Source organism: Corvus kubaryi, unplaced genomic scaffold (assembly GCF_017639235.1).
Source record: "Corvus kubaryi isolate FWS band 111438036 unplaced genomic scaffold, C.kubaryi_AGA036_p1.0 split2-37374, whole genome shotgun sequence".
Taxonomy (NCBI): domain Eukaryota; kingdom Metazoa; phylum Chordata; class Aves; order Passeriformes; family Corvidae; genus Corvus; species Corvus kubaryi.
This window is the reverse complement of record NW_024582082.1, coordinates 5,588,854-5,616,241: the sequence shown is the minus strand read 5'-3', so window position 1 is coordinate 5,616,241 and position 27,388 is coordinate 5,588,854. Positions and strand designations below refer to the sequence as shown.

Genomic DNA, 27,388 nt, shown 5'->3' with positions numbered 1-27,388 from the left:
CGGGCGGCGGGGCCGGGCTGCGGCGGGTGCTGATGGGAGTGCGACGGTTGGCGGGCGGCGCCGGGAGTCCCGCGGCCATGGTGAGGGTGAGGGTGAGGGGGGACCGCGCCGGGCCGGGCTGGGGCTGAGGCCGGGGGCGCGGGGCGGAGGGGCCCCTCACGGACAGGCCGCGGGCTCGGGTCAGTCCCCGGCCCTGGGGGAATGGGGATTGCTCAGCCTGGAGGAAGCTCCGGGGAGATCTGGTTGCCACCGTTCAGTACGTGAAGGGGCTAGGGGAGAGATGGAGAGGATTTTGGACAAGGGCGTGGAGGAAAAGGGTAAGGGGGAATGGCTTCACACTGATAGAAGGTTAGATAGGATATCGGGAAGAAATTCTTCCCCACGGGAGTGGTGAGGCCCTGGCACAGGCCGCCTAGAGAAGCTGTGGCTGCCCCATCCCTGAAAATGTTCATCCAGGCTGGATGGGGCGTGGAGCAGCCTGGTCTAGTGAAAGGTGCCCTTGCCCATAGCAGGGGGTGGAATAAAATGGGCTGTAGGGTCCCTTCCAACCCAAATCGTTCTGTGATTCTCCCTGTGTCCCCCCGCCATCCCACCTCATGGCCGATTATTTTACAGAAAGCTAATAATGAACAGCAAGTGCAGGGTTCAACCCTCGCCCCTCAGGCATGAGAGTTAGTTCTAATTTTTATGTAATGACTTTTTTCCCTGAGCTTCCTCCAAACAAACGTTATTGATCCCTGGGTCAAGCGCACCACCCAACCGCCCCTTGACCCGAGTGTGAGTCAGGTGCCAACACCTCGGGTGCTCGGTCAGCATTGGCACCCGGCGCCCGTTCCTGCTTCCCTGGGGGTCTGGCCATGCCTTTGACGTGCTGCTGAGGGGTATGAGCGTGGAAACGCAATCGGAATCTCCCACTTTATCTTTTTCCTTGTACAAGCTGCTTTCTGCTACATTTCTGAACATCATGATGTGTCGAGGAGCTGACTCAGGATGTGGCCTCCACAATGCAAAATGTGCTCGGTGTTCACCAGGGCCTGCATCAAACTTGGTCTCCATATTGCTATTAAAAACTCTGTGATCAAATTTCAAGTCACAGCATTGTCTTGTCAATGACCATGTGTCATGTGAGGTGTCAGGAAGACACCACAGTGTCCCCAGAGCTGGCACAGGACATGTCTGTGCCAGTCAGAGAAGTGGACTTTGTGTTGCATCCTGGTTGCAATCCTGGACTTTGCTATCTCAAATAAAACACCCACCCCTATGACTTTTTGTACATTCGCAGAGTAATTTCATCTTGTGCCACATAAAACAGTGCATTTCAAGACAGCCTTTGGCTTTGGTGATTTTTGTATATGCTTGAAAAAAAAAGAATGTAAGAAATTCATGCCTACAACTGCAGTTACAGCAATGACAAATCTGAAATTTGTGTTCTTGCAAGCCCAGAGTTGTATTTGAAGTGTAAAGAGCCTAAATTAGTTCGGTTTGGGACCTGTAAAACCCATCTCTCGTTACATCTCTTTGTCCCCCTAAACACAAATAGCAACAGTGATGCTGTTAGATTGATTTACCTCATTTGGGGTTTTTTATCCTATGTTGTTGATGAAAATGTTGCTCCTTGGTCCTCCTGCATCTTAAGGCCTTGCTCAGGTCGCATTAATCGCGTTAATTCCTGCTCTGCTCAGACTCACAGCCCCATCTGGTGGCACCGGGGCTCCCGCTGGAGCACCGGCTGGCAAAGGTAAAAAGTCCTGTGAGCTGCTGAGCTGGCGGCAGGTCCTCACTGCCCTCCCATGTCTGAGTGAACTCCTGGAGAAAAACGGCCTTTCTGGAGGACCTCACAAAGCTGGGCCAGCTGCTAAAAGAAAGACTAAAACAATCTGAATGTAGCTGTACTGGGGAGAAAGGTTCTTCCCTCTAAACCACTGCCTTTATCATGAGAGTCTGAGACCCATCTCTCAGAATGTATCATCTGAGGAAGGGCTCATGCTCTTAGCCCCTGCTTCTAGAAAAGGTATCAAATCTCTTCCAAAGGCCCCACAGAACATTCCTCTGTGTTTGGCTCTGGCCTTGTGCGTGGTTCAGCCCCTGATTCAGATATGTAGCATATATATAAGCAGAGTGTTAATCTGTTGTGTCTGTGCTCCCAGTGGCATCAGGAGGACTCCTGTCACTTCAAGTACGCCATACTTAAACACTGGTGCTTTGCAGAATCTAGTGCTTTTACCAGCAAAGTTAAACTTCTTATAATCGTGTCTGTATTGTCTTTTTTTTCCTTTTTAATTTAGTTATAAAGCTCTTTGTTCCTTGTAGAACTCCACAGTCTTTGCTGTCTTCAAGTCCATTCCTGTTTTCTTAAAAACATAAAATACAAAGTAGGTAGAGTGCAATCTCCTGTTTTTCTTCTCCCTTTTGAAATAGGTATTTCCTGATATCTCTTTTAGCCTTATAATTGTACATTTATCAGATAATACAAATCATCCCTTAATTATCAGACAGAGTGGAATATTTGAAAATTAAATGTGGTGTTAAAACATCTGCATAATTCAGATGACCAAGGGTGCAGGTACGCTGGTGTCCATCTTCATTCCTGGGAAAGAGCTTGTTGCTTTTCACAAAAAGCACTTAGCCAAATTTACTTGCCCAAAGAGAAATGGCAGGGTTTGGCTGGTTTAGGTTAAACTGGTCTGAGAAATTACAAACAGTAAGAAACTGCACAGTGAATTTTCTACATCCTCACCTTTGCACAATACATCACCACAATTTCATCGTGTGGTTTTCTTATTGTTGTACAAAAGAGAACCTCAGCCTCACTCGTGCCATGCCTTTATTTTTTTCCGCTCAATAGTCCTCCCAGTCTCACTGGTTGACAACAGAGGAAAGGAACCAAGTTTTACTGGATCTCAAAGCTTCAGGCTGGTCTGAGCTGGGAGAAAGAGATGCCATCTACAAGGAGTTCAATTTCAAAACTTTTAATCAGGTAATGATTGTTGTATGTTGCTTTTAATATAAAAGAAATGTAATTGCTTTAATTTCCATATGGTCCTGATGGGAAAATACTTATATTCAGAAGTTTGGGAGTATCCTGGTGGGGCCAAATCCTCTTGGATTTGTCCTGATGAATTGCTCTCAGATTCTGATCTCATTAGGTGGAGTAAATTAATTCCATTTTGTAGTTGATAAGTAGATTTGTTCTAATATGACAGTTTCTCAATTATAATATTCAGGTCAGGGTCAAGGTTGGTATTGTGGAATCAGACAAAGCAGTATTTGATCCTCTTTTTTTTTTTTTTTCATTACTAGCACTCATAAGTAAATGCTGGAAATACATAACTGATGGGCAGTGGGGATCATCTTTGTCAGGGAAATACATGAGAAAAATGGGTAAATATAAGAACAGAAACTTTTAGCGAGTAAGGAGGGGAAAATAGGACGCGTTTCACCTTCTAAGCAGGAAGACAAAGTTCTGGTATATCCTTGACTGAGTTGTAATAGCTGATCTTGCAGTGTCTTTGGCATACAGAGTGCTGGTTTTTATTTACCTCACTGGGTTTTTGTTTGGAGACAGGATCCTGAGCCGCATCTCTCTCGCATATGTCTCGGACATGAGTTACAAACTTGTTTTAGAAATACTGAATTTGATTTGAGATCCATATTCATCTTACTTTCCCCTGAAAATTCTCTTCTGAGGAATCATGATGTTGCTTAGAAAAAGTCACGTTCCTAGAGCATGAATTTCCCTTTTGTTTTATTTCTGAGGGAGGGGTGAGTTCTTTCTTGGGAGGGAGAGAATTCCCAGGGGTTTTTTGGGTTGATGGATCTCACTGAGCCGGTTCTTGCCCTCACTGTGGAGGGACACGGCAAGCTCCAGTTTGGGGATGCCATGGGTTTGTTGGTGTGTGTAGGGACCAGGAGCTGTGCTGTGAGCTGTTTATTTATATGGCCTTGCCTAAACTCAGAACAAGATGTTTTAGGAAACCACAGTGGGCTGTATAAACAAGGATTTGTAACGCTGGCTCTTTTTTTCTCTGTTTCAGTAGTTGTCACAGTAAGGAAAGCCGAGGCAGTATAGAGAGAAGGCGGGTGAGGTGATCCCAGCCCCTCTGCGCTGGGTGAAAGCAAAAGAGAAAACAACTGCAGGAAAATCCAGCTCTTGAGCAGGACAGTGCTGGTCCAGGGAGCATGTCCAGAGCCCTGAGTACATTTTTAACCTGAATGTTAATGTAGAGCAAGTAGAACCAAATCAGTTCATTCAGAGGGCAGTGAAGGGGAGAAGCCCATGAGAGGGAGCTCACAGGAAGCCTTGGTGAGATGTGCAGACAGGTGGGGGCTGAAGCAACCAGGAACAAGGCGCATTTGACACCGGTGGGATAGAAGTGACCCTTGGAAGAGTTGAGGTTTCCTGGCTTTTAATATTCATGAAATGGCATCTCTGCCTGGTTATGGTCAAAGTCTTTGTTGGTTCAGCACAACTAGAAATGAGGTTGCCCCCAAAGTTAATTAAAAAGCGGTTTTGCTCACTGTAAATGAGTAAATTGGTTTGATCAGATGGATTTAGACAGTCCCTGTCTGCCAACAGACAGGTAAGGAGACAAATCAGTGTCCTGCACCAGCAGATATCTGGAAAACGCATTGCTTTGACAAAAATGGACAAAGTTGTATTTTTTTTTGACGGTGTAGATTTATCTTACAGCATGGATAGATATCCATATGTCTTCCTGGTTTGAAGGCGAATGGAACACATACCAGTATAGGAAGTTGAGTATATTTAAATAAGTTTATTGGTAAATGATGAACTATATGTTTATACTTCTAGTACCTGTAGTTGTAGGAGGAGTACTTTAAAAAATGACCACTTCAATTGTTTGGGAGATATTAGAACAGTGTCTTTCATTCTTAGCTGCTTTCATGGATGTAAGGCAGAAATGAGAGCAGAGGCTGGGAATTGGCTTCAAAATGGAACTTTCTGCCCCCACTTGGGAGAAAAAGCCACGTGGGTGCGTGCTGTGGGCAGCTCTGGTTGTATCAAGCTTAGATGCAAGTATCTAAGGGCAGAATTTCACCTGTTGATTTTTATGGATTTATTGCAGTGTCCCCTTTGAATTGCAGAGTGCAGAAGTCATTCTTGTTCCCGTAGTCCAGGAGCAGGCTCAACATGCAGATCCCAAGGGCATTAGATCCTTACCTGGTATTAGAGAGCAGGTATTTGCCTTTCGATAAGTTGAAGCTGAAAATAAATTAAAATTATGCATGTAAGCTTAATTTTATTAAATTATGCAGATACACTTGTATTTATAATGACTATTAGTAAATACTGTATTTACTACAACCTAGGAAACAAATGACAAAAGTGGAGGTATACCTGCCTTGTACTTTGGGAGAATTTAGTCCTGCAATGAAAAAATGGGACTCGTAGGTACAACTGCTTTCATTTAATGTAGTAAATATTCTATGTACAGGATTTAAAGTGTTTAGTAAAAAGTCAGAGGACTGAGAAATGTCATTTCCTCTGTGATCTTCTTGCTGCCCTTTTACAGATGGTATAAAATCAGGTGTGGAAAAAAAAACCACCCCCAAAAATACAAAAAAAGTAGTTGAGCTGACATGAAAGGTATTTCAAATTTATGTTTTGCAGATGATATTGGTATGATTAATGTATTCATTGCTTTTTTTTTTTTATTGCTTCTTGCAGATAATGTTCATGATGCATGGAAAATTCTGTGGCTTCAAAATCTATGCCAGGTTTACAAAGTCTGTGTATGTCCACAGATGTTAAGAATATAAACACAACTTTTATTATAAAGTTGTGCAAATGTGTAGACATGAGCTTGGTTTATGTATATTATTTTCAGCATGAGAATGAAATGAAACTTCTGTGAAACGAGAGTTATTTAGATTCCTGAAGCTTTCAGGCTGAGATTAGCTCAGTTAAAAGCGATCAGCAGTGAGCTGCCTTTGTAAGGCTGACAAGCTAATGACACTTCTGGCTCAGGGAATTAGTTTGTAACCCAGAATTTGAAAGCACTGACGGTGATTGTTAGTCTGAAGATACATTTTCATGAAAATGGGCTTTGGTGGTACAGTTCTCTGAAATAAGCTGAAAACCAGCCTGGGGTTACTACTGAAAGGCCTTTGTTGGTTTTGTTGCTGTGGATGCCCACCAAGCACCAGTCCTGGGAGACTGGATGGCATTGGCTGTATGTTCCCATTATGTGAGGTAGCCTTCTGGTGGGTGGGTGTTCTGCACCTTGTATAAAATAAAATACACCTGTGGTAGGGGCAAACACAATTCAGCTGTAGAGGAGAGTGCTGTGTCCAGAAGAGCTGTGCTGATGCCGCCAATGTATCCATTCCTCCTTATGCCTTGCAATTGCCCTGAGCTATTGTCACTCTGGAGTGGCAGGTAGGCAGTGATGAGTTAACACTGGAGTCTTTTACCTTCAGGACCCTCAGTGGGGTGCACTTGCTCAAGAGCACCCAGGTTGAGTCACTTTTCCCAAGGAACATGTGCTTGGCAGGAATGTCTGGCTGTGAGCGAGGTTTTGGAGAGGAGGTGGGCTTGGAGCACTCCGTGGCAAGTCTCAATCCCTGCTATGCACCTGGGTGCTCGTGGGCCTCTACAAACCTCACAGACACATCAGGGAGCTTCTCTGGGACCCTTCTTCCAGGCGGCAGGGCAGAGAAGAGCGACTGGTGAGGCTTTCAGGCCATGGTGTAGCATCACGAAGGGACACTTTCATCCATTCAGATCTTTGTGCTACTGAAACAAAATGGTTTTCTTCCAGTGGAGTAAGCCCTCTGCTTCCAGTCTGCTCAAACAAAATTGGTAATTGGGATAGAAAGTTAATTTATGCCTCCAGATCATGCTGGTAACTTCTCCCAGCATTCCAGGTGAGTTCACCTTGAGAGCAGTGATCTGGAAGAGAGGATAGGCCTGTTTTAAAGATGTGAATTTCTCCCAGATTCATCTCAAGCCTAGTCCTGGGCTGGGCAAGCAGCTGTGAAGGGGTGTGAGTGCAGGATGCAAAGTGCTCTGTTTGGGTCCTGTATCCAGCTGCTCACTTTGCCTGAATTTGCAGGAACATCTTAGCTCTGAGACTTCCATGTCTCTCGTCAAACTTGGTTGGATTTGACCAGAGGGTTTAAGGGGCAACTGCCTGTGTGATTGCGTTTCCGTAGGTAATCACACCAAGGCAGCAAATGCAGTTAGGAAATTACAAAGGTGGGCAAGTTTGCTGATGGTCAGGTTCAGCATTTACAGCTGCTTTCTTTTATAGGGTAAGTTTTTAATTAAGTTTGTTTAAAAAAAAAAAATATCATATAGGAAGTCTCTGTAAGACCTCTAACGTAATTTTCTAAAATGACAGGAAATCAAATGCTCTAAGAGTTTGAAAGCTATTTCAGATACATTTTTTGTCTTTTGGGGTAAGAGAACAGAGGTGGAAGATGAGCCTGAGTAGAGGGGACGGTATGGAAGTGTCTCAGTGCAATTTTTGTCTTGAGTTTTGAGAACATATTTAAAGATGTGCAAAAAATCTAGGAATATTAAATAAATTATTATTCTCACTTTGCGTTTCCTTTACAGATTGGATATCTCTCTTAGTTGCAATCTGGGAAAAAAAAATCAGACAGAGCATGCCTTTTTTTCTCCCTCCTGGTGATGCCAATTTTTTTTCCTTTGGCTGTAGGGAGACATGCTCAGTTTTGTCCCTTTAAATTGATGGTTCTTGTTGTGTGATCCCAATTACACATCCAAACGAATTTGGTGGGATATGCAATGCATACTCTTGATTTCTTTTGATGGCAGTACTTGGTGCCAGTCCCTGCAATATAATCTGTATCCATCCTTCCTTTTTTCTACTCCTGGCACATTGCTTTGTTTTCTACATTCATCAAAGGTTGGAAAAACTGGTTTTATACATATAGGCAGTGTATTTCATTGCCACTTTATGTACTTAATCTTTTGGCTGTTTGTCTAAAAAAGGTCCACGCCTTTTATGTATTGAAAACATAATATCCTTTAACTTACAATCTGCAGAGTTAAAATGAATTTTATGGTAAATATTCAGTTGTGGACCACATCTCCAGCTTTTTATATGCCACAGCGGTCTTGTGTTTTTTTTCTTCTCCATTGTCTGATAGTGAGGTCATTTTCAGTCCTCTTTGAGATATTTTATTCCCAGCCAGATGCAAGCCATATATTAAAAGTAGCACCTGTGGCTAATATCACAGCAGCTTACCATAAATTTACATGGTAACTAGGATTATATCTGTCAAGACTGTTAAAAAATGTCTAGTTTTAATTTGATTTCCAGTATTGAAGGAGCTCTCCAACATTTTGCTTCATAACTATATTTTAAAAGTTAAAATCACTCCATTGTTAAGTTTTATAGCACTCCCAGTGCCCATTAAGTTGATTTGTTAAATGGGGGTCAGAATAAAGCAAGTCGGCTACAGGAGGATCGGAAACCAACCCATTTGTGACAAATTTAGTCCTCGCGTGTGAATCTTCTCAGAGCCCAAGGAGTGATTGGATTCAGGTGCAGCCTGTGTCAGTTGTGTTTAACCTCAAAGCCTGAGCAGTTTCAGCCCGACTGTCACTTCTGCTGATCGAAAGTTGGACTCATTTTTGTACGTTTTGGGGGGAATTGCTATTTTTAATGTAGTATTGCTCTGCCTGCTCCTTCTGCTAGAGTTTTGCATTTGATTGCCTGTCGACTGAAAATAAATTATTTTTCTATCCACCTAGGTAGGTGCTGGTTTTCATATAGGCTTTCTGAAACTGCTTCATTTTCCATTATCCTTTGAGTCCTCTCCCATATGCTGTGATTTGTGCACCTGCAAAGTTATGAAAATATTTTGTTGGTAGTTATGTTGTTCACTAACTTCCCAGCATTTATGAATACAATAACAGATTTACAATAAATCAGAATTATTTATGAGTGGGTTTACAGAGTTGAGAATATCTTTGTATCTGAAAATAATGAATTTCTGGCGTATTTGCCTGTTGACATTTTCCTTTATTAGAAACTGATAGTGAAGTTTTTGGGACTGGCAGAAGTTAACCTGAGGCTGAAACACAGTCAGTGAACTGCATCAAGTGTCTCAGAGCAGAACATAGTAAAAATATATGATTCCTGGATGGTCACACCTTCCTTGAGTTTATTCTTGGGATCAACTGAGTAAATAAGAGTCTCGCCTCTGAGTCGGCAGGTCAGGGTGCAGCTGTGGGACCTGGACATGATCCACCTGCCCGCGCCACTGCCTGGCACTGCCTGTGGGACAAAGGTAGTGCAGGGTCTGGGGGAAATGAAATGAGAGCTTCCAGGGAGATAGCTTGTTTGGAAGCTTATGATTCTCCTTCCTTGGCCTTGGGGAAGGAGGAGATGACACTGGTGCTCTGATCAGTGTGTTCTGTATCCAGTGATGCTTCTAGTTAATTGGCAGTCAGTGGTGAGAAGTTGTGCAAAGTTGGAGGTCTGTAAATGGTAGAAATGTGTGATCTGGTTGTGTCTAGGAAGAAATTAAATCCTTGCTGCTGGAAGTTGGGAAATAAGGTATTTATTTTCTTCTCACGGCCATCATGGCTTGCAGTGTACAAATCCTAGAATGGTTTGGGTTGGAAGGGATCTCAGAGTTCATCTGATTCCGAACCTCTGCCTTGGGCAGGGACACCTTTCACTACCCCAGTTTGCTCCAAGCCCCATCCAACCTTGCCTTGAGCACTCCAGGGATGGGGCAGCCACAGCTTCTCTGGGCAACCTGTGCCAGGGCCTCACCATCCTCACAGGGAGGAATTTCATTCCAATATCCAATCTGATCCTGCCCTCTGTCACTTTGAAGCCATTGCCCCTTGTTCGGTCACTCCATGCCCTTGTAAGAAGTCCCTCCCTGTCTCTCCTGTAGCCCCTTTAGGTGATGGTTTATCTTTGTGCTGTGGAGTGTCCCATCTCCTCTTTGCCAGGGTCTGTGTGTGTAGAGGCCACCACCCTTGTGTCCCACCTGCTTGTGACAAGTGCTGTTACAGTACCCATGTCACCAGTATAATTTCATCATGGCACTGCCAGTGGTACCAGGCCACCAGGGTTATTTAAAATGTCATGATATTAATCATATTTAAATAAAAATAATTATCTTTAAATTGAAGACTCAAGAGTGGTCATATGTCCTTCATCATGCAAAATGTCGCATCCTGGTTGTGGTAGAGTTTGCATCAGTTTTGGGGTTTTTTGTGACTTAACTGTAATTTGGGATACTCATTTTCTTGATGAGCTAAGTCATATTTCTCCCTAAAATAAACCATTATTTTATTGTTTATAATTATTGGGGTGTGGTGTTTCTAATTGCTGAATTTTCCCCCCTCAGTAGACCTGTTGTATCTCCTTTTATGCACTCCACTGCTTAAAATCTGCCCGGTTGACCTTTGGGCTGCTCTCCAGTTGGCTCCAATACAAATGTTTTTTGTAACAGATGGATTTATTATCACTCAAGTAAAAATTATTGCAACATTTGTCTTATGTTTGTTGCATGCATTGATCTGAAAATGCAAAAGAAATTATTTGTCAAAATGCCTTTTGGATCTCACAAGCTGTCTTGTAGATTTGTAGCAAAAAAAAAATATTTCTCCTTTTTTTTTTCCAGCTGCACAAATTGATTTTTTCTATTAAACAGAACAAATGTTCTTACAGCCATGTGGACAGTGCTCAAAGAGAGCAAATGGGAGCAGGTCAACCTAATTTTAGCTACAGTTTTGGCACTTTCCATGATAAAACACCTTTGAAAAATGAATGGAAAATTCAGTGGGTTTGAATTCAGTCGAATAGCTTCATTTGGGAATATGCAAGTATGACTGCCTCTTTTGAAGAAGATGGTTACTCAGTGAATGTTCTTATCTTTTCAGTTAAGGAAAACTGGTTTCTAGAAACTCCTTTATGCAGTAAAATTTATTTTTATGGGGGCACTGGAATGATGCTGGTTAAATGCAATCCTGGTTGTTTAACCTTTTGCATCTCCTTGCTTTTGGAGCAACGCCTGCCTATGGTTTCAAACCGTAAATTGCCTTTAGCACCGGCAGCTCTCACCTTCTCATACTCCCACAAAGGAGCGACGCGCTTTGGGATATTATTCTCTGCAGCTGTAATTAAAAATGGACTCCGGCTGGCAGAATAAACTAAAATAAAACTACAACGCCCCTATTTCAAAATTAACCATTACTCACCAAAAGCACATCAAACCCACTTAGCGGACATCCGTTAATCCCACCGTGAGCCGGTTCAGGCTTTAATGCACACTGTTTTACACGTTAAGGGGTTTGAAGTCACGGGCCAGTGCTGACCTTTCGCATCTGCTCCTCTCGCAGTAGGAATCTCCGCTCGCCGCTCCCCGTCAGGGTGGATTAGCGTGATGAAGTGCAGCTCTTCTGCTGGCTGCAATTTTGGGTTTTGATCAGAATTATTTCTTTCACAAACAATCACGTTTGGCTAAAACGTTACATCTGCTCTGAAAAGCCACTGGCAGGGCCATGGTTTATCAGGGCAAGGCATGTGGAGGTTTTTTAGCCCTCTTTTATAAAGCTACAAACCTACTTCACATGGGTTTTTTGCGGGGAGAGCTTCCTTTCTTCCACTTGCCCTTTATTCCTTTAGTTTTGTTTGGCTGAGATGAAAAGTCATTTTGGATAAACATGAAGCTGGTTGTGATGTCTTGGAGGGGTTTGGTGGGAGCACAGTGATGAGTGGGAAGCCCTGTGCTGAGTCAGCACTGCACTGTTGGGTTTATTTATTGCTAAGGATGCTTTGTAGGAAAATGTTATTTATTCCTAGCATCAGAGGAAAAAGTCCTGATTGCATGATCTACTGTGATTTTCCTCAGACTGAGATGAGAATAACAACAGACAGTTAAATATATGTCTGTGTATGTCCAAGGTGTCCCTGGTTGAGGGAACATTTAGTCTGTGTTACAATGGGTGGGTGCTTGTAGTAAGCTAAAATACTGTTAACTGTACAAGCCCAGAATTCTAGGTTTATGCATGCATCTTGTAATGCCCCATCTAACAAAAAAAAACAAGAGTTCTACAAAGGGTTTCCCTTTGTGGCTCATACGAATTTCTAAAAGAAATTTGATGTTCACTGGAGAACTCAGAAATCCTATTTGCCTCCCCTCCTGAGCCTGTGTCCCTGTTTCCAGGTGTACCAATGTACAAGCAGCGTGGGTTGCCCAGAGAAGCCCTTGTGTTCTGGTAAAAAAACAACCAACAAAAACCCCATGGAACTTCTCAAAATATTGCTCATGGAACATACTCTGTCACTTCCAGGCATGTGCTTGGAGCATAAGAAGGGGTCTGAAGACAGTGGATAATGTGAAGTGCAGGTTGAGTATCTGAATTGTTGGCAGTTAGGTGAGCCGTGTCCTTAATAACACAACTTAGTGTAGCTGCTTTTATCCTTTTCTCTGTGACCTGCTCCAGCTGTTCTTCCAAATAGCAGAGACAGGAGATGAAGCTCAGGTCGAGGTGACCTACAGATTCCAGAGGGAGCAGTGGGCATGGCAAACCAGGCAAGGGACCCAACTGTGCGGAGCTTGAAGGATGCCCCATCTTGTCTGGGAAGATGCTTGGTCTGTCCTACTCTTTTTTTCCCAAGTGTTCTGTTGTTTCTAGATTTTAAATGTGTTCTTTTGGAAAATAACATTTGAATTTTATGGTGCAATATAAATTAGCAGCCTGCCAGTGCTGGCCCAGGTAAGTCTCCTCCTGAGTTCACTGCCCCTGTGTATCGCCTAAACTCTTCTACTATAAAAGGTGGCCAAACATTAAAATCTGTTCTGACAGTACAGTAGGACACCTTCAGCAGTTGAGTGAAACGATTCCCTGACTGGATCTGCAGTAAATGGTCCTTAGTTTGCTTTATTGCAAATCTCTAGATCTTTTTAACTTTGGGCTTGGCCAAGAGAATGATGGGAAGACCTGTCCAAATTCCTCATATCTCCATCGTGTTTTCTCTGTTGCATGTTTGAATTGCTGAACTTGTCTTTAAAAAAACAAACTAAACCAAAAAAGCTGACAGGATAGTGGAAGATGAAATGGTCATGAGACCAACTTCTTCCCTTAATCCATCATAAAGCAAAGCCTTTCTTATCATTCTTTGATGTGTTCTTAGGATCATAAATGGCAGAGATTTAGAGGATTATCAGAGGCAGGATATGATTGCCCTTGGATGCTCAGCAGAGAAGATCTTGGATATTAAACTGATAGTATGTGTAATCTTGGCCAAAAGACCAAGGAGAATTTTGTCTGAGCATCCCTGTGTTATCAACAGCAGGGATGGCATGTGAACTTCACTTTCATGTCTGCAGAATGAAATCATTCCTTCACGTATGAGTAAAAACAAACATTGGGGAAAATAGCAGAATATTTTGTTCTGCTCCAGTCAAATCTGTTTCATCCAAAATGCGGCGTGATGGGATAATGAACTCCTCTGTTCTTCTACGCCATACCTGCACTGCATAAAAGTCAGAGGGTTTGAGAAACTTTTAAAAGTGGAGCATTCACTTAAATTAATTCTGATCTGCTCTGGTTTATGATACCTTCATGTCATGGACTGGCACTGTGCTGTCAAGGATGATTCATTGCCCTCTGCTTTAGCAGAGGGCTCAGGTGTCTGAATTCAGAAGGTTGGAACTGGGGACTCCCTTGCACGTTGTTACTACTTTATTTTATAGTGGTTTGTGTGATGGCTTTACTACAGTACAGCCAAGGGTTTGATTTGCTGGACCAAACATTAGCTTTAACAAGTCAAATTATCATTGTTCTTTCAGTTGTGCAGCCAAGAGAATTTATTATATTAAGTGCCTGATTACTTTAGCAGGTGCTCAGTAAATGGGGACTTCACCGTGTTATTTCATGTTTTTAGGTAGGGTGCAAAAAGCTCATTTTAAAAAGTCATGTTTCTTGAAATTGCTGTTTTATTTGGTGCAAACCTCCTAAGTGCAACCTTTGTATTACATTTTTTAACACAAAGCACACAAAAATGGCTTGGGAGGTGGAGAGCCACATTGAGCTTTTGACAAGGCTGGAGGATTTCTTCCATGTTCTAGTTCAGTCCTGAAACCTGGGATTATTTCCCTCATTTTTTCTGGAAAATGTAATTTAGAGATCTACAACTTTTAATAAATAAAATAATATTTATTAATCTATGTTTATAAGTGCTGAGGGACTGGGGGAAAAAAAGGAAAAATAAAAGCATTTATTTTGAATATTTCAATATGAAATGATGCATCACAAATACCACATGACCTAGTTCCAGGTTTGCTTGGGATTTAGGGTATCTACTTATTTTGCAGAAGTTGTTATGGGCAACTAAAATTATATTTATCTACCTATAAACAAACTAATGTATTTTCTAATATGGTTGTATTGACATTGAAACTTTTATCACTTCCAGAAAGTTTTTATGCTGCCTTAAGACATCTCCATTTTCTCTCACTTCTGCTCCATCAAGTCTATAAATCTCTCTGGTGGAACAGGTGATTAATTTTGGTGTGAAGTGTGTTCATTAAATCACCAAGAATATTTTCTGTGTTCTGTTCATGAAAGCCATGGTGCAATCGCTTATTGTAATAAAAAGGAGAATAGGAATAAAGATCCTCAGCATGGAGGCTGCTGGAAAAGTCAAGATGTGATGAAGAAGAAGGTAATACATGTAACATTTTATGTTTTATTATTACCAGTAAGAGAAAGAAGGCCTAAATTCAGCGGTTGTTAAAATCCTGATATAAACAGGCTTAGAAAAGACCAGGTTGGGGTTTGTTGTACAGATTGTACACAAGGGTTTTTTGCATACTTAAATGAGCTTGGGAGGAAGAGGAGAGAAGAGCAAGGAGCAGGATTTAAGTGCAGCTCAGTGCTCTCTACTTTCCTCAAAGTCCCTTTCCTTGCACTGATCCGTGTCCATTGACCTTAGCAGAATACTTGAATTTTCCTTTGAAACCGGTTGAAATTCAGATGGGGCAAATGACACTTGCATCTGCTTTATGACTATTAATGGTTTTAAGATGAAAGAGGGTAGATTTAGATTGGATATTGGGAAGAAATTCTTCCCTTTGAGGGTGGTGAGGCACTGGCACAGGTTGCCCAGGAAAGCTGTGAATCCCTGGAAGTGTTCAAGACCATCTTGGATGGGGCTTGGAGCAACCTGGGATGGTGGAAGATGTTCCTGCCTGTGGCAGGAGATTAGAACAAGATGGTATTTAAAGTGCCTTCCAACCCAAACCATTCTGTCATTCTGATTCTGTGATGTCGTAGCTTAGGTCATGGCTGAACTGGGAAGATGAAGCCTTAAACTCCAATCCCTTTGGAGAGCTGCATCTCAAGCATTGTCAGAACTGTGTTGTGTCTAGTGCTGCACTGGGTCTAAAGGGTGCTGGGTGAGTGCAAACTTCCCTTTGCCACAAGCGGTGTGGGCCTTTCCTGGGACAGCATTCCTGAAATTGCCTTCTGTCATCTCCTGCGGCTCTTGACATTGTACTGGTACCTGTGCGAGAAACGTCCCCATCGAGGCAAGGCTGTGCCTCCCAGCTCCACTCCTCTCTGCCTCCAGTTACTCTTCATGTTCTTCAAATTGGTAAATCATATGACAATAAACAGAAATACCCTCAGTGAAGAGAGAAGGGGAAACTGTTGTTTATCTGGTCAGGTGGTTTAGATTAGCAGTGATGCTGGTCTGTATTATGTTACTTTAAATCATAGTGTCCCAACAGGACATAAATTATGAAGATTGTTACAGTATGTTTCATCCAATGTAAGATCAACAAATTGGAATAATTTTTTTAACAAGAAAATCAGTGCTTTGGCAAGGTTATTGGTGAAGAATTTAATTTAACTTGATCTTTGCTTGCATTATTTCTTAATATATAAAAACTATTTGCATAATGTATGAAGTATAAACATTTTTAGAATCAAAGGCAAGAATGCCTTTTCCAAGATTACATAGAGTGGCAAACTACTTAGAATAGATCAGTGTTTGTGCTTTTGCTGTCAAAAATGTTTGATATAGAACTGGCAAGCTGGTTTCTTCACTGACATAACTGTAAACAAGTGTTGGGAGACAGAAACAGCGTTCTTTGGAGAACATGGTGTAAAGGTTTGCACGTTCTCCGCTGCACATCTAACATAGAGAGCAATGTTTACAACCGCAATAGGAATGTAAATAGGTAACTTTTTTTGGAGTGTAAAGCAGCATTGCACTTTTGTGTCGATGATGTATGCAGATAAGTATGGGGGATGTGAGTGGTCAGCTCTGGATTTTTAAAGAATATTGTAAACACAGAAAAGCATTGACAATTCAGTTGGAAATTTGAGTTGTGGGGGTTTTTACAGTTTCAGATATTGCTATGAAGACAGAAACGGCATCTCAGTCCATGCCAGTGTGTCTGTAGTATTATTCTTCCATCCTTTCCCGTCATTAGTGTCCTTATCCTTCAGAATTAAAAGCACTGCTTTCCCTAGTCACAAGTGATGCTGGGGAATGGGAGGGTTGCCTCTGTTCACAATATTTTGCTGCTCAAGCTATTAAAGAAGAGAAAACCAAATTTCTACCAGTGGTTCATCAGGTGTTGTTCACCGTCAGACCCTGCTGGGTGCCCATGTCAGGATGGGGTGGGATGGAGGGAGTAGGGAATTGTAGGCACAATGCCTGATCTGCCTTGTCCATTACTTGAAGCCTCAGCAGAGAGATGGAGGACATGAGTAACCTGAGTTTAGCTCTATTTTGGTGCATGGTTATTTGCATTCTTAATTACTGCCTCGCTGTTTGTGGATTGATGTTAGAAAAGGGGGAGCGCAATGAGAAGATATTAACCTGTTTTATGTTGTGTATGAATCCAGACACAGACAAAAAAAAGGAGGAAAGTATCTAATGCCATGTGGATCCAGTGTCCCTGAGGATAGTTCAGGCAGCTTGATGATGCCAGCTGGGAAGAATCCCAAAATGGGCACGTGGTTTTGTGAATGAATACCTGTCCTTCTGTGCTGCTGCCATTACTTTCCTAAATACTAGTTAGATTCCTCTTTTTTTGTGTTTTAACTATGTTGTCATTTTCAGATAAAGAGTGTAGCTTTATGGCATGATTTATGCGTATTTATACGATAAAAGTAGTGATGGAATAAAGAGAATTAAAATAAAACAAACTCCAATTTTTTCCTGCGAGCACAGCGGAAATGTCGTGACAGCCCTTGTGACTAGCAGCTGGTCCTGACTTACAATAGCTTGACGTTAAAGAGCTTTTTCCTTTTATCTTCTGGCTTGTAGCTCACTGTTAGGTAGTAATGTCAACTGGATATATGAAAGCTTCTGGAGTTTGGGAGTGAACCTTAATGATTTGATTTTATTGTTACAAGTGTCAAACTGCTAAGGAGAATATGTGCTGTACCCTGGGTACTTTTTACTCGGGTGAGTGGAGAGCAAACGTGTGAGGTGTAGTCATCTCCTGTATGACAGTGTCACTGTAACCTGAGTAATTTATTAATTTCCCACTGATAAATGGTACAGATGCAGCCTGGGTGGCGGGGGAAGGGAAGACAGGTAGCCCTTGCACTGCAGAAGGTCAGGGTTAATGCTACCTCCAGCGTTATAATGACAGATGGGAGGCAGAAACCTTAATGTACTTGTGATTAGCACATGCTTTCCTTGGCTGGGCGTCCAGAGGATTTAAGAAGCCCAAGTGCACACTTCATTTTAAAACAAACAAATAAAAAGTGTGCATGGTTATATTGTTGAGCCTTTCAGCTGTTTTTCTTATATATCTCCACTTTCAAGTCAAGTACTGTCAGCTGCTTTCTTGTGGAGATGCACGGGGGTGATCCATCACGGGGGACTTGCAGTAGGTGATGTATGAGCACAACACAACGACCTGTGGGCCTTTGATGTATAACTCATCAAGATAATGTTGGCAAGCATTGTACAAAAGCAGCATGTTTAAAAAGTATTAAGATGAATGGATTCCTTGCTTAAGGAGTGTGAAAGGAAGAATAATAGCAGATTAGCTCCAGGATTGTGCGGTTCTCCCGGAGCTGTGCAGCGCTGTGTGGAGCAGAGGGGCAGATGGAATTTCATCTTTCCTCCCACTTTTGACAGCAAAGTGTCTGGCCCTGGTTTTCCCATTCTCTGGAAACAAAAGTAACATTAAGTCTTATTTTGTGATAGTAGATTATTTCAGTTTCAAGAGCAGCTTGGCCAGTCACAAAACATTGTGAGATAGCTGAATTCTTTTTAAGTTTACCTGGGGTTTTTTTTTCACTTCTTTAGGTTAACTTGTTCTTCTAAGAGTAGCCCTAATTTTTATCTCATGGAGACATAGTAGGGCTGCTAATATTTAACAGACATTTTAGATGTGATGTTACAACTGAAACACCAGTAGCTTTTAGTTCGTTCTTTCCTGATCTTAAAAGACATGAAGGGGGAAGGAGAGGGAAGAGATGTACCAGTGCACCCAAGGCATCTTGTCCTTACAGGATTGCTTCGCTCCTTACTTACATTGCTCTTCATGGTTTGTTGCAGGGACTCTGCACTTTGCCACCCGTTGGGTGGCATGATCTACTTGTGTGGAGTTCCCTGTATGTCTGGATACTATTTTAGCCCAGAAGTCCTAAAAGGGTTAGGTTGAAAATGTGTCTAATATGCCTATTTTTGAAAAAACAGAATACTTCATAATATTTACTCCACTGAAGTCTCTTTTAATACTTCTTTATGGCTTCTAGAAAATGCACAAAATCTTTCTTTCTCCTGTCTTTTTATTTTTGAAGGAAAAATCAGAAAAAGTTCTCGTTAGGGGCCAAGGGACTGCAGATCCCTGTTGTTAATAGGGTGAAAGTCAAGACTGTGTTGGGTCTCACTGAGTGAATGTGCTTGTCCTACTTTCATCAAGAAATGTGTGATGGTCTGATAAACTCTGCCCACCAGTGCAGTCTTGACAATGATCTTGCACTGCAGACTGCATAATAATTTTCATTATTTTTAATTAAAGTTGAAGAAGTGCAGACTCCTGCTCAAATTAAGGTTGGTTGTGTTGCCGGAATGCGGTAATTACTTTAATTGATCACAAGATAGTTTCCTTGATCACCAATTAGACCAAATTACCGATCAAGTTTCAAGACGTGAAGAAATGTCCAAACTGATTTTGTGTAATAGTGTTTTAATATCTAACCAAACCTAAATATCTTTTCCTTCCAGAGCCAGTTGTATTTTCCCAAAGAAAGGTTAAGGCTCTACAAATATAAAGGTGATTCATAAACAATAGCGTTCCAATTCATGTAATTTGCAAAGGAAGTATTTAAGACCTTAATGGAGGTTGTGTTGGTGAAATTGCTCAGTAGAACCATAGCTCATTTTCCTAGTGAGAGATATACATTTTGTGTGTAATTAAAATAAACTAAAATGCAGTGAGTAAGTTGCTGTCGGTAATGTGCAGGGAAGGAGAACATCTCCGAGCAGAGCAGGGCATGCACGAAGGCGGGCAGGCTTCGTCCTTCTCTGGTTGCAACAGTTGTGGGCAGCTGGAGCAACAAGCAGCAGGACGTGTCCTGGGGAGAGTCCTCTCTGCTGGAATTTATTCTTTTTCATGAGTTGGACAGTCTTAAGTTGAGCAGTCTTCGGTAGGATGAAAAATTTTATGACCGATGTCCATTTTATTCAGCTGGAGACTCTACTCTCAGCGGGGAAGGGGTAGTGGGATGGCATGTTGGTGCACTGACTGGGGGGGATTTGGTGGTCTACTGATGAGGAGGATTTGTCATCTGAAGTGTGGAGGAAGGTCTACAGAGCAAATTAATTTTTTAAGAGTCATTTGCTTGTGTAATTTTCTCTGTGTGCTTTCGTTGGAGCAATGATTACTGTCTCACCATTAGTGACTGTGTTTGCAGTGTGACCCGGGTCTGTACGTATGTGGGCGAGTTCCTGGGATGAACAGACAGACACCAATAGGGCATACACAAACCTGCTAGGGGGTTTTATAAATTCATTCTTATTTTTTCCCTTGCTATTTGTTTCTATAAAGGCACTTTGGTTGCAGACACATCACTGTTTTAAACTTTTGGGGACATTTCTGTGTACAGATTGCTGTGTTGTAAATAGCATTAAGCCCATGGACACGCTAAAAACATTTAAATCAGCACTATTAATAGAGAAGTTTTGCAAATCTTTGCTAACACTGGATGCACAACTTGCAGCTTTCTACTTCAAAGTGTACTGCTGAAACATGGGCAAATTTTTAAAGTAATTGTTCACTCAAAGTAAAACTAAACCAAGTGAGAGATTCAAGGGAAGTTAGATTCTTCTGAATTTTGGAATGCTCTTGGGTCAAAGAAAAAAAGCTTTTTAATTGCTGACAGTTTGGTGATTTCCAAATGACAAACCTCATTGGAATGATTTTCTCTGATTATAACGTTTGCATTCATTTGACTGGCAAAGCGACCAATAAAGTCATTCTTCATCCAGGCACCAATTCTTTTTTTTCCTTAAAGGTTTTTGCAATTTGTGAGAGGGAAAAAGACTTGAAACTATTATCAACCATTATATGTTATTCATTGACCACATGTTTGTTTGAAATGGCCATTGCCTGGTGGAATGCGGGCCATATACATTCTCTTCCATAAATTAGCACTAAAAACCTACCTAAATCAGGTATGGTTTTGTGGAGCTTGTTGTATTATAATCTGAACCAGACTGTAACGTGGATGTTCCTCCAGCTTTGCATGTTAATTCAGGTCCTGAACCCGATGGATGGAGCTTGGTATGAACAAAGCCTGCTGCTGGGAGGCGTCCTGCTCACATTCCCAGGCCCTTCCGGCCCCGCTGCATAATTACAGTCTTGATTTGCATGGACATTCTAATTTTCTTTATAATGCAGTGATTTGCTCCTAAGTACTTTGGCAAAGGCCTGCTATTATTTTCCTTTTGAGCCTATGATAAAACCTGTGTCCTGGGGGAGCATGCAGGGACAGAGGATTGGAAAACATATTTTAACTCGTTTAAAGGGAAAACATGTCTCATAAAGCAGAGGGGCAGACCCACCCACTGCCTTTTTCTCCCCAATAAAATAAATAGCAAAGTGGTTAAAGGGAGAGGTGTGTTTCTGGAAGCAGTGTTGGCCATACTGTGGCATGGTGCTTAGTTAGAAATGGCACGTTTCTAAGATGCAGTAGGGGATGGAGGACTTGGGATGGATATTTAAAATCCCTGCTGATGCCAGAGGTAAAATCATTGCTGTCAGCAATAGCTTTGAGTACTGGGCTAAGTCACATTGAGCAGAGTGATTTACCAGGATCTGTAGGGGATCATTTCAGCTGTATTGGGAAATGCACCAGTGGCATGAGAAGTTCAAATGCCTCTTTAGCACACACACACCCAAGGTGCAGCCATCTGGGGCATCTTGAGGAGATTTTGAGATTTTGGAGTGAATCTTGCCAATCCTGGCGGGTGGAGTATTTTCCTCTTTGCTCTCTCTTTCCCTAGGCTTTTGGATTTATGACACGTGTTGCTCTACAAGCAGAGAAGATGAATCACCACCCAGAATGGTTTAATGTCTACAGCAAGGTAACGTGTTCACCAGCCCTAGTTACTCACACGGCAGTGGAGTTAAGGAGACCAAACCACTGGCCCATTCTCTCTGCCTTTATTTGTAGCTTGTCTACAAGATAAGGGAATGGGAAGTGTCTCTATAAAGAGATACGAGATTTTAAAGAGATGCTGAGATTTGCAGTGGTGAGGAATCAAGAATGAAGCTCTTTGCGCTTGCTGCCAGCTATATGGTTGGGGCCTGTGGCTTCACCCCTCTGGCTGAGATCTAAAAATAAAACAGAAGCCTTTAAACTCTTATTTAGCCAACCTGAATAAATTAGTGTTTTGAGACTGCTCACCAGCTCTCATTCCTCTCTGTGCAGCAGGTCAGGAACTCAGCGGTGTAGGGTAGCAGACTGTTGGTACCTAAATGGGAGCCTGGCAGTCTCATTTTAGATTTGATTTTTTAAAAATTGTAGGCTCCTATGTCTCAACATAGCAGCTTATAAAATTTGTTTATAATATTACCTAACTGATGGTGGTCTTGTATTTACAAGGGTTACAAGGATTACTGTAACCCACGAATGAAAGGTGCTGTGTAAAGGGTGAAATTATTGCTCTCCCTTCAGTTTTATTTTCTAATACTTCTCATTGCATTGTATCACACTGTTTGTTGTAGCATTTAGTGAATATATGGCAGTCCCACTAAAAATATACCAAAAGAAAGGACATGCCGACAAGCAGCCTGTAGCTCAGACCACCACCCCCAGAGCAGGACATCCCACCTCTCACTGCAACTGAGCCTCCCAGCAGAGACTCTTCCTCATCAGCCCTTCAGGTCACCTTGTTTAAGGGACATTAAACGATCACTGGAAAAAATCCTGATCACCCATTCTTCCTGATTTTATTGGATTTCCAGAATATTCAGAATTTGTCTTTTTTTTCCTTTTGCGTCTTCCCAAAATCTCAGTCAAAGGCAAGACAAAATAATGCCCAATTTGTCATCTGGCTCAGTCTAAACAGACCTGTGAGACAGCTTTTTTTTTTTAATTTTTAAATTAATCTGCAACAAGCTTAAGAATTTTTTCACTTTTGGGATGCTGGTTTTTAACAAAATGTGAGCCTCTGACCCAGCTCTTGGCAGCTTGGTCACTGGCCCAGGTTCTTCATGAAACTGATCCATGGAATTTAAATGTAAAGAGTGAGTGATTTAATCAGACACCTCTTCTTGGATGAAACCCAAGAATGCAAAGCCTGTGTTATTCTGCAAAGGGGCTCATTTTGGTGAGATTCCAGGCTCTGTAAAGCCTCCTCACCTACAGCGTCTTCTGGTTTACATGAGCAGGGAGGGTCCAGCTTGGTGCTTGCCAGGAGCACCAAGTAAAACCAGCTCACTATGGAGACACACAGCGTTCCCAATGAATTGCTGTTCAGCCTATGTGTCAGAGATCAAAATGCCTTTGTAACCTCTTTCTTTTCCTTTGTGACAGGTTCAGATAACTCTGATTTCCCATGACTGTGGTGGGCTGACCAGGAGAGATGTGAAGCTGGCTCAGTTTATTGACAAAGCTGCTGCTTCGGTTTAACCAGGATGTAAATAGCTTTAATACAGTGTCCAGCAATATTTTGTGTTTAAATGGGAGCCCTCTTTCTTTGTAATCCTAATTTCAAAAACCCCTAGAGACAAGATATTTTGTAAAATGAGTGGCTGAGCTTTTCTGACCTTCAAGACCTTCATCTTGAAACCCCTCGGGACACCTGTGCTTGTCCTTTCCCATTGCTGGCTCTGCAGGAGGATGTAGTGGATAAACCAGCAATAAATAAGTTTTGAACAATCCTTTTTTGGAAACTAAACTGAGCTGGAATGAAACCAGGAGCTCACCCTTGTGTGTTGATGTTCCCCAAGCCCACAGGAACGGGTGGCAGCTGCCATATGAGCTTCCCCCATGCCTGACCATTTCCCTCCTATAGATTTGTAGATCTCTGCACTTCAAATAGTGTCAGAGCAGCCTGGCCAGGTCAGTCCCCTCTGGCTTGGTACCACCATCTCTGCCAGTGACCAATAACAAGTGCAAGGGACACTGGGGACAGCAGTGCAAGCTGCTGCTGATGTGTCCTTGGAGTTGCAGCTCAACTGGCAGGAACAGCTGTATCCAGTGTTGCTGCTTGAGAGCCTTTCCCCGTCTGACGGTATAGAATCACATAACCACAGACTGGTTTGGGTTGGAAGGAGCCTTAAAGCTCATCTCATTTCAACCCCCTGCTAAGGGCAGGGTCACCTTGCACTAGACCAGTTTGCTGCTAGCCCCATCCAGCCTGGCTTGGACACTCCCAGGTGCAGGACTGGATCTTGCAGTTGCTGAAAACTTTAGCTCTGGTACTGCAAATACAAAAAAGTCCCGGCGAGCTCCCAGCACCCACACCATTAAATGAAGCATGTTCTTAAGGGCTTGGTCAGGTCAGTGCTCAGCACCCAGCAGGATTGAGCCACTATTGGTGTTGTAGTGCTCCAGTACCTGCTGGATCAGGTGGGGGGTGGCTTGGCCAAGTGGCCGGAGCCCCGGCCAGGGCTGCCGGCGGTGAAGGAAGCAGCATTAGCAGGATTCTTGCTAAGCTGGGCTTGACTGAAGCTATGCTCACCGATTTTTTTTCATTGCAAATATTGTTGCAGGAGTTACAGATCCCGCTGACGTTTAAAATAATTCCTTCCGGGGTTTGAATGTCTTTGTTTTTATCCTATGATCCTCCCTGAGACAGATTTCCAGTGCCGGCAGGGAGATTTCATCCTGCTTAAAGCTTGCAGGAGGGCCTCTCACCCTGCAGTCCCCCTGCCAAGTGTCCCCAGCGTGCTCCGTCATGCCCTTTGAGCAGCTCCGGGTGCGGCGCTCCCAGGAGATTGACACCTCCGAAATGCCGGAGTGCATTGCTCAGATGACACCAGCGGCACAGCCACCAGCTACCAAGAAGTGAGATGCATGAGTGCCAAAATCTATATCGGGGGTACATGCGAGGTGTGTGGTCTCTCAGATATTTTGGGATGCAAAATGCCACGAGCTGCCACCCAAGCGACTGTTGATAAAATGAGAAAGATATTTTTTGTAAATCCTTAGCAAACACACCGTCACGTGCTAATTGGTCACACACAGAAAGCAAGATGTTGGGGTTTATTGTCAGTAACCCTACTTGGGATATCAAGTTAATACCTAAAAAGACCCAAATTCAGACTACGTGCTCAGCTGTTGTTTTCTCACAAGTGCCTTTCCCCAGTGAAGTGGAGGATTTCCCTGATACGGTTTGAAAATGGTCACTGTTGTGAAGAGCGAATAAAACTAAAACAACCAACCAGGCTGTGATGTCTCCTGTTACTGGTGGGGAAGTGAAACAAGCTTCACCCAAAGTTTTGACAACATCTCTAATGAACTGTGAAAAGTCTGTTCAGAATTTATATATAACGCATGGGCTTTGAATAAAACCAATAAAATCAAATTCCTCCTTTGTAATTTGTTTCTTTATTATTGTATATATGTGACAAAGCTGTTTAGTTTGAAGATAAATTTAAGATAAATAATATTTAGTTACTGGGAGGTCTTTGGTTTAGAATATTGATATTTATTTACATACTCTGAGGAAAAAAATCCCCATCAACTAATTCAGCTCAGAGAGTTGCACTGTCTGGGGGTGTTGAGAGCCCTCACCAGCAAAGAGGCAAAAATACTCAGGAATGAGGAGGATGGCTGTGAAATGCTTCAAGTTTTATGGTCAGTGCTTGTTTAGCCATAATTTTAGCCATAATTCAGTAATTTCTTGATAACTTCTGGGGCATCCCACAGACCTGTAAGTAAGGTGAGCATTGCTGTGAAATGTAAATAATACAAATATAGGACATGGGGAAGGGATGCACGATCTCCCTGAGCTGGAACTTCACAGCAAACTTGGACAGCAAGGATTTAGTGGTAGGCACTGGTTTGGGGCCAGGAAACTTCAGCCTAAGGCTCCTCTTGAGGAGAGCATAATTTGCTCTGCTCTGAGCAAAAGTAGCCAGTGTACAAGGTTTGGGCCTTTCCCAGGTGGCGGCATCGCTGGAGCTGTGCTGCTCTGGGAAGATAGGGCTCAAGCAGCTGCCCAAAATACAGCTGGTGCTGCTGTGCTGGCTTCTCCTCCAGGGCAGCTTGGTGCCTGCTCCCCAAGAGCCCATGAAGTTGCGCCCCAAGGCAACGTGTTGCTGCTCCTGCAATCACCTTTCCCTGTTTGCTGCCAGCTTTAGATCACCAGCCACCAGGTTAAATATTCCCCTGGAGTGTTTGGGTGTTTTTTGCTTTAAGGCTGATTGTGGCTTGAAATACTTGGATAATCCATCAGAAACAGCCTTCTTGCAGGCAACTCCCCTATGCTGAGACTGATACAACTGTGTCCCTCCCACCAACCTTGACCATGGTGTATGGGAAACACTGTCCCTGGGAGACCCTCCAATGGTGCTCTGTAGCCACAGGAAATTAAAAAGCAAAACTCGAGGCTGAGAGAGCAGAGTAGGAAAGATGCCTGCAGTGTGCTGTGTGTTGGGATCGCTGCTCGGCTCGTGTGAGGCTGTAGATCAGACCTTCACAGCACCAGCTCTGAAACAGGGCCAGAGAATAATCCTTTTCTTTCCCCATAGTGGGAGCTCAGGTCCAGTAAACTGCAAAAATCATATTGAAATGAGAGGCAGTGGCATCAGCTGTGCTGTGGGGCTCTAGGAATCAGGTCCCGCAGCTCTGCAGGAACATGTTAGAAGTCTATCTCAGTTTGGGAGTTATGGCTCAGCCTGGATGCAGCAGCATTCCTCCTGCCCTTCCTCCTCCTTCTGGCTGCCCAGACTGATGCTGAAGAGGCTGAAGAAGAGGTGGGTATTCTGTTAATTAACCTCTCTCACCTCGGACACTTTTGGACGTGAGAAGACTGATGAGGGCATGTCCTCACCCAGCTGCCTGTCCCACTGGAATGATACACTGATGTGGTTACTTTGCACGTGTCCATTACACATCCCTGGCTCCAGGGTGGGGCTGGAGGGATCACAGCATCCCTTGGGACATGTCCAGGCTGCTATGCTGGTCATTGCTGCCTCTTCACTGGCCTTGCCTGGAGCCTTGGGGGTTCAGCAGAGTGAAACTGCAGGGTGGATCCCATTGCAGTTTTTGGTTGGTTTATGGATCAGCCCAAGGTCAGGAGGGCTTGCACCATCCATGGGTTTGGGTGATGAGCACAATTCCTGGGTTTGCCCAGTCCCTGCTCCAGCACTGCCTTTGTGCTGTCTTGTAGCCTGCCAGGTCCTCAGCCCTGCTCTGCCTTTCCCTCCTCCGAGGGGCTTTTCAATCCTGCAAAAAACAGCTTTGAAAACTTCGTACTTCCCACAGCTTCTTGTAGGTGTATGCATCTCCTCTGGCACTTTCAGCCTCAGGTTAATGAGGGGATTGTCAATCAAATGAAGTTAATGAGTTCTTCTGCATGAGTTAGTTTCAATTTTTCACCACTGTTTGCTCCAAGAAACAAATTTTTGTGGTTTGCTCAAAGATATGCCTTGGGAAACGTGTGTGTCCTGGAACAAGTGCTCTCAGAGTGTCCAGACTTGCAGCATGGAGCTGCTGACTAACTGGAATAAATTGGCAATTGTAAATGCTCTTTCTCCTGAAGATCCAAGGCAAGGAGCAATCATGGATGTGAGCTATCCCACTGGCATGTTTGCATAAAAACTGAAGATCTGTCACAGAGCTGGATTCTGTGGTGAGGAACTGGTAACTTGTTTGCAAGCAAACTCTGGAAACAGCCCAGGAACGGCTGCCAGAGGTTCTCTGGTCAGAGTCAGC

General features: G+C 43.0%; 1 protein-coding gene across 4 annotated transcripts; it reads left to right on the top strand.

The window, feature by feature from the left end:
* On the top strand, positions 1-25,048 carry PCBD2 (pterin-4 alpha-carbinolamine dehydratase 2). 4 transcript variants are annotated; one of them, XM_042014619.1, is made up of 5 exons: positions 1-80; positions 2,846-2,977; positions 5,107-5,199; positions 21,504-21,584; positions 23,039-25,048. In XM_042014619.1, exons 1-5 carry the CDS (start codon positions 33-35, stop codon positions 23,132-23,134), a joined length of 450 nt encoding a protein of 149 aa, XP_041870553.1. In that variant the 5' UTR covers positions 1-32; the 3' UTR covers positions 23,135-25,048. The 4 variants fall into 4 exon arrangements, with proteins under 4 accessions (XP_041870553.1, XP_041870555.1, XP_041870552.1 ...); XM_042014618.1 differs by having other exon boundaries at positions 25-86; XM_042014621.1 differs by lacking the exon at positions 5,107-5,199.
* The last annotated feature ends 2,340 nt before the right edge of the window (positions 25,049-27,388 follow it).